Here is a 7,787-nt window from a genome sequence, read left to right on the forward strand (position 1 = left end):
TACAAGAGGCTATTTAAGAATATTTTCAAATTATAGAGAGAGGCCATTTAAAAAACAATTAAGAAATATTCACATGATCAAAGCTGACTGCTAAACTCTTCCATTGAATTAAGAACAAAACAAGGGGGAAATTGATGTAGGATTTACTTCCAATTTTTATTTTCAGTAAGAAATTTCTAGTAAATTTCACAATTAATTACAAAGACAGCAAGTAACACACTGAATTAAAATGTGAAAATCTTGAAAGACTGAAATAGTATTTTGTTGTAAAACATACTCCAGTAATCTTTGTTTAATTACAACTAATTTTTTTACAGTATAATTCATAAAGAGTGGTGAGATGCATCCCTTAAAGAGAGGAATGGTTTTTTGGTTATAATAAATGAAAAGTCTAGTGATGTGATCTGTAAAAATGTAGACACATCAGATTTGAGATTTTCTTCCAGTTGATCTCTGTTAATATTACATCAACTTTAAGCTTTTGATCATATAATATGGGTAATTAACTGGGGCTTGCTCAGTTTATATGAAAGACTCAAGCCATTTAAAGCTTTACTTCCAGAAACTCAACAACAGTTTCCCAGGCTGCTATGAATACAGCATAGGACGGCTTCAGCTGTGTGCTAATAAAAGCACTCAAACCCTGCAGTATTGCCATTTATGCGTGCATGTGTTCAGAGCTGTGCAGTGAGCAGAGACACTCGGAGACGATCACAACCACTGATGGCTAATGCTAAAAACCCGTTTACATCAGAGGTGCTTATAGACTCATGTTAGAGGTGAGTGATGAACAACAATAAATACCAGAGCACTGTCTAGTTGTGTAGATTTGTTGTCCTGTGTTCAAAACATGTTATTTCACTGTTGTTAATATTGACTGAATATTATTTGTAATGATTTTTTTGTTTGTATGTTTCTTAGTCAGTCCTGCAATCCATATTTAGGCTGGCAATCCTTGGCTAATTCTAGGCTGGAATATATTTAGAGCTTTTCTCAAATAGTGTGAACACAGAGCTTCCATGAAGCCATCCTGATAGACTTCAGAGCGTTTCACTTTGTGACTTTACAAACTGGTATTGTTTAATATAATGTATAGGTTATCAAAAATATCTCTAGGTAACCTAAAAATGTGCTTTTCTAAATGAACTAGTTTTATTGTAATTAAAAATGACCGAATCATTACTAATTTGATTTACAAAGGTAAAATGCATTAAGAATTCAGTTCAGGTCTCATATAATCTGTCCAGTTTTAACAGCTAAACTCCGAATCAGTAAAAAACAGAGTTTGAAAGTTGATGTGAAGTCAACTTTATAATGCTTTATAAATGGCTTTAATTCATATTCATGTATGTAATTTTCCCATTGTTTAAGGTCTAACGTCACTGAAACAACATCACCACGGGTTTAAGTGACATTATGGTAAGAAACTGTATATTATATTAAAACAATTTGAAGTAAATTGTTCAAAATTATATGACCCATTTGAAAATTCTGTATTTTTCTGTAATCATTCCATTAAGTAACTTTATTGCATTTGCATTGTTTTTTTTTTTTTTCTGTTTTAATGTCTTATTCAGAGGCTGGATGTGACCTCAGTTTGGCTTGTGCTCTCAGTGGTGGTGGTCACAGCTGGTGTCTTTTATCTCTACAGTCTGATTCTCAGGCATTTAGCCAAGACAACTGTGAGGAACAAAGTGGTGCTGATTACAGATTCGCTGTCAACACTTGGAAATGGTGCTGCTCTTTCAGAACAACTGGATCATTGCTGCCATGCAATTCTGTAACCTAAAAATGAATATGCCAGCTATATATTGTCATTTAAGGAAGTATAAAAGGGTAAATTAGACCTTTTAGAAATATGATCTTAACTTTAATTATTACAACTTGGCAGGATAAAAAATATAGCACAAAGTCACTGAAGTGAAGTATTGAGAGTTATGAGTGCGTCAGTAATTGTTTTTTAATCATCTTTTGAAATATTTTCACAACTATTCCTGTAGTTTTAACAAATATTTGATATCAAATATATTTTCAGTACTTACTAGTGTTTGAGCTGTTGTTTCTTCCTGGAGGATGATGTCATAAATTTAAAAGGAATTACTAACAGAATGGAATCTGATGTTGAAAATAATATATAGGATGCATTTCATTATATCCATTATATCACATTGAGACATACAATGTAGTGCAGGAAAGGAATGACAGACTGGTCTCTTCTAAAATAAATGCCCTTGTGAGACTATGTTGATATGTTTGCAGATGGGTTGCATATTTGTTGTTTAAACTAAGTTGTTTACATTGTGATCATTTTAGAATGTGCAAAACTCTTCCATACCGGAGGAGCCAGACTGATCCTTTGTGGAAGTAACTGGGAAAAGTTGGAGACTCAAGCTGAGAGGCTGATAAGTGAATCAGATCCAACACTTGTGAGTGCAGTAACAATATGACTGGACATTGTTTGAAACATTTAGAAATGTATTCGTTAAGATTTTGGTTGTAATATGTGGGGAGATGTGTGTCATTTCTGTGTTACTTTACCGCTTAGACATTTCCGCCCAAACTAGTGGAGCTGGACTTCAGTGACATGGAGAGCGTTCCTGAGGTGATCTCGGAGATCCTGGAGTGTTACGGCTGTCTGGATGTTCTCATCTTCAATAGCAGTATGAAGGTGAAGGCTCCTGTACAGTGTCTGTCCCTCGAGATGGACAGGATCGTCATGGATGTGAACTACTTTGGGCCGATCACGCTGGTTAAGGGTAAAACACCAGAGTATTTCAATCAAACTCTCTGAATAGTTTTAGGATGTTCATGGATATGACAATGTCAATTAATTTTTGTTTTGGTGGACTGGATTTGCTATACTGCTGCTGCTGAGCAAGTATTGCTACTTCCAATAGCTAAACATACAGACACACTGCTGTGAGCATGTAAGATATGTTCATGAATAGTCCGGTAGTAGTTGTAGACAGGTGGAGCTGGGGGAGGTGGAGGGTTTCAGAAGGACCAGCTTACAATGAACATTAAACCAGACTATTTAAATGCTGAATAGCTCAGTGGATGAAGATACAAAAGGGGCCAATCAGCTTGTGCCATGTAGTAAATTATGTGATTTCTAGCAGATTGCTTGGAAAAGACCCGTCAGCCTGTGCCATCTGGAGTTTCATGACTGAACTATATATTTATCGTCACAGGTGTTCTCCCATCACTGATCTCCAGAAGAACAGGTCACATTCTTCTAGTCAACAGCATTCAGGGGAAATTAACAGTGCCTTTCCGCGCCACCTGTGAGTGTTTGTGACTAGTTTACCTTTATGTTGCTGAATATAAAAATGTCCATAACACTAATAAACAGTAATGAATATATCAAAATATCTTGAATATTTAGTGTAAGATCTGTGTTTCTCAGATGCTGCTTCCAAGCACGCCGTTCAGGCTTTCTTTGACTGTCTGCGGGCTGAGGTTCAGGAATATGGGATAACCATCAGCACCGTCAACCACACCTTCATAAAAACTCCCAGCACAAACTCAGAGGATGAAATCACAGCAAAATCCAAGTGGACAGGTGAGTCGACTTCACTGATATGTAGAGCTGGGTATCGTTCAAACATTTCCAATATCGATACCGATACCTTGACTTCGATTACCGGTTCCTGAACGATACTTTTTTTGATATCAATTTTATTAAATCAATTTTAACAAGATTACATTATCTAAAAAAAAAACTTTGGTTTTATTTTTCAGCTTGTTGATGTTTATACAGACACAAGTCTCATCTCTTGAGGCACTGCACAAAGGAACAAAATGTAACCAACACAATAAATCAGTGCAAATAGTATTAATAAAGCTCAAATAGTCTTCGGTTTACACATCTGTTAGGCTGCATTTATACTAGTGTGTGTTCGTTTTAAAATGCATAGCTCAGACAGAAACATAATTTCTATTAATTTTCCATGATTTACTGATGAGCATTAGCAGCTCCCAGCGCTGTCTGCCTGTGTTCTCTCTTCCATGATCGCTGCTCTGACAATAACATTTAATTTCAGCAACATTACATGGTCAAAACACTTAATAGACGGCAATCGGAAGTTATTACAAACACTCGGTGGTGGTTTAAAATGAGCTTTGAGTAAAAGCGGAATATAAATCTTATTTATTGTCTTATGTAGCATGATGCTACAGTGTGCGTAAATGGTCACGTAATGCGCTTTCGGTCGTGTAATGAACAGACATCTGCATATGATTATGATCGGAATTCCACGCAGCTCCTGCGCTCTCCATTGGAAATGAATGACTTCCGATCTGTCGCTTGTCAGAATTAGTGGAAAGCCGGCTTGAAACGCTGTGGAAACGCCAGTGTGACGAGGATCGTTTTCATTTCATTTTCATTGCCTTACATCTAAGGGGGCTGGGACACATTCACACTACAGCCTCACGTTTGCGCCACATCTCTGAGTGTAACCGGTGTAAACTAGTAGGTGTGTTCGACTTGATGCGGACCGATTGGTGTATTACAGTACCATAGAGAGCAGACTGTTCCATACGCCTTCGAATTGCTCTCGCGAATGTCAAACACTGATCGATCTGCGTCGCACCGCTTCTAGTCGAACACACCTAGTGCTGCAGGCTTATTGGCTCACTGATGTTGATGAGATTAGCCCCTTAGGTATCGAAATTTGGTACCGTACGATGAGACGTTTTTTAATACTCGATGGTATCAAGGCAATTCAGTCGGTGCCTAAAAAGTATGGAACTCGATACCCAGCCCTACTGATATGATCATAATGCCTTTGTACATGGTTTGTACCTCCTAACATCTTATTTGTTTGTTCACTAAATTGCCCTGGACTTTCTGTTTGGACACTGGCTGGAAACTGCAGACTTCAAAGCCAAGTCCCTTGGTGTGACCCCTAAAGAGATGGCTACTGAGCTCCTGAAGACGCTGAGCAGCAAGAAGAAGGAGATTTTGATGGCCCGCTCCATCCCTAAAGCAGCTCTTTATGTCAGATCTCTCTTCCCCAACCTGTTTTTCGCCATCATGGCAGCAGGAGTCAGAAACACTGCAGCTGTAGAGACGCCTGATGACTGAAGGACAATGGGTTTTTACTAGAGCTTATCTACATTGCATACAATTAAAGAATGTGTCACTATGCTGTAGTGCTCAAATTAGAAGAAAATTATCAGGTCAGTATGACTGTGGATTTGCTGTAACTGCTCTTGTTTGGAGAAAAAGTAACAAATAAACCTGAAATCAATATCTGTCTATCTATTTAAGTTTATCATTTTATTTACTAGTGTATTTAAAATTCATAGGTAATATTTAAAAAGGATGAAAGGCTGTAGTTCTGTGGTGTTGGTCAGATGAGACCGATGAATAAACAGCATTACAGCGTCCTCTGCTGTTATTGTTCCGCACTGTGTTGACATCACATCCCAGCAAACATGCCCCTTTGGGGGCCAGCCCACAGTGTGGGCATGTTATGGGCCCACTCTGCTAGACTATGGGGTCCACTTGGATCCCAAAACCCGAGGTCCGACCCTGAGACCCAAGCGGGTTCGGGTCCAAAACTTCTACGAGTGCCTCGGACATGGGTCGGGTTCGGTATTAGCAGCCTCGGTTCTTGAGTAATTAAAATAAATGTGCTTTTCCCAAATGACCCCCAAATGATCCCGATTAGACCCGAATTCTTTTAAACTTTCCCGGATGCGTAGCCTACTTGTGCGTTCATGTTAAGTTCATTTTTGAGAAACGCAAATAAAAAAGGAACATACGTTTGTAATCTCAGAAATCCATTTTACAGATATGAGATCCATCAGGAAAATCCACTTCATTACGCTGCGTGTCAATGCAAGGCTTTTCTTTTTTTATGTGCAGAAGCGCTTCACCGGAGATGAGGTAAATAACGTTGCAGACAAAACTAGCAAATCCACGATTTAACCTATCAATTTAATTTTTATAAAACTAAATCACATTTATATTTCAAATCCACTGGTTACAATTGAAAGCCAAACTCAGAATTTCAGAAATAACATGTATCCATCAGACAGGCAAAAATATAAAGTAATAGGCTAATAAATAAGTAAATAAACTGAATGAAAGTAATGGAGCAGCGGCCAAATCAGTCAGCAGGACCCCGGGATTTTTCCGGACCAATGCGGGGCTGCAGGCTGTGCACACGTCAATGCCGTTTACATTCGGGTCCAGTCGGGTTCGAAAATAAATGCGGTCGGGTCGGACTCGGGTCTAATTTCATCAGGTCTGTGTCGGGTCGATCTTTCAAAAATATATATTTATGCACGTCGGGTTCGGGTAAGAAATTATATGTGTCGATTCGGGTCAGGTACAGATTTTAGGACCCAAGAAGACCTCTACTGTGGACACAGTGGGGCAAGTGAGGGAATACTGTGGGCTGGGTATGGACACAATGGGGAAAGAGTGGGAATACTGTGGGCCAAAAGTATGCCCTCTATTTGTCCTTAACAAATAACAAATGTAGTTTGGTCCTGCCAAGTAGCGTCCCAGCCGAAAATGTGTACCTAGGGCCCCAATAGACGTCACAGTATGCCCACACTTTGGAGGGAAATGTGAGAAGAAGAAGAAGGTGGTTTTATTTAAATAGCACCTTTCCATTGCTCAAGGTCACTTTACATAGTGCTATACAAATCATTTGCACACCCAAATAGACAATGCAAACACATAAGGCCAAATATAGCCACATTATCCAAAATACAAATTAAAAAGATAAGTTTTTAGCTGAGTCTTGAAGGTAGACAAAGTGTAAGGGGTAGCGAATTCCATAATTTAGGAGCATTAACACTAAATGACCTACCACCTACAGTGGACAGCCGATAACGAGGAATGGACAAAAGACCAAGCTCCGATGATCTGAGGGACCGGGCAGGAGAGGAGGAGTACAGTAGGTCACAGATATGGAGGCGCAAGACCATTTAATGCCTTAAATGTTAGAAGTAATATCTTAAAATGAATATGTGATGCAACAGGTAGCCAGTAAAGATCATGCAGTAGAGGAGTAATGTGAGCAGAACGCCTGGTGGAGGTGAGAACTCTTGCTGCTGTGTTTTGAACTTACTGTAACCTTGCAATATGTTTTTTAGGCAGACCAAGAAATAGCGCATTGCAATAATCCAGACGTGATGTGATTAATGCATGAATTAAGATTTCAGCATCAGCTAGAATTAGAGAAGATCGAAGATGTGCAATATTACGAAGATGGAAAAAAGAGGTTTTAACAACAGAAGAAATGTGAGAGGCAAAAGATAGAGATGAGTCTAATAAGACACCAAGCTTAAGGGACAGATGAAGAAGGCTTAACATGAACCCTGTCAATTTCAAAGGACAGGTCCATCCTTTTGACTGCAGAGCCAATCATAAATATTTCAAATGTTTTGTTATTATTTAGTTTAAGGAAATTTAAGGACATCCAGTGCTTGATATCCCTGATACATGCAGTGAGTGAGTCGGGCAGTGATGACCTATCAGAGCTGGTGGTTAGGTAAATTTGAATGTCATCAGCATAGCAATGAAATTGAAGTCCATGCATGCGTATGATGTCACCAAGTGGATATATATAAATGATAAACAGAAGTGGACCAAGACCTGAACCTTGAGGAACACCCTGTGAAACTGGAGCAATGGTAGATTTATACCATTGTATGGTGATATAATATTTTCTATCGCTAATGTAGGAAATGAGCCAGGAAAGAGCTGAGCCAGTGATACCGATATCAGAAAGACGAGAGATGAGTATTTCATGGCCGACTGTGTCAAA

At 38.8% G+C, this 7,787-nt stretch overlaps 1 protein-coding gene across 1 annotated transcript; it reads left to right on the top strand.

Moving 5' to 3' along the window:
- The first annotated feature begins 341 nt into the window (after window positions 1–341).
- dhrs7ca (dehydrogenase/reductase (SDR family) member 7Ca) lies at window positions 342–5,922 on the top strand. Its single transcript, XM_058769136.1, has 8 exons — window positions 342–779; window positions 1,372–1,419; window positions 1,578–1,734; window positions 2,314–2,426; window positions 2,546–2,756; window positions 3,192–3,284; window positions 3,407–3,562; window positions 4,878–5,922. The coding sequence occupies exons 2-8, from the start codon at window positions 1,417–1,419 to the stop codon at window positions 5,084–5,086; spliced, it is 942 nt and encodes a 313-aa protein (XP_058625119.1). The 5' UTR covers window positions 342–779; window positions 1,372–1,416; the 3' UTR covers window positions 5,087–5,922.
- Window positions 5,923–7,787: the final 1,865 nt, after the last annotated feature.

Source organism: Onychostoma macrolepis, chromosome 03, assembly GCF_012432095.1.
Source record: "Onychostoma macrolepis isolate SWU-2019 chromosome 03, ASM1243209v1, whole genome shotgun sequence".
Lineage (NCBI taxonomy): Eukaryota > Metazoa > Chordata > Actinopteri > Cypriniformes > Cyprinidae > Onychostoma > Onychostoma macrolepis.

Coding starts and splice junctions, on each gene's coding strand:
- dhrs7ca (XM_058769136.1), top strand. Junction 2,427..2,545: donor GTGAATCAGATCCAACACTT/GTGAGTGCAGTA, acceptor TTTACCGCTTAG/ACATTTCCGCCCAAACTAGT. Junction 3,285..3,406: donor AGTGCCTTTCCGCGCCACCT/GTGAGTGTTTGT, acceptor TGTGTTTCTCAG/ATGCTGCTTCCAAGCACGCC.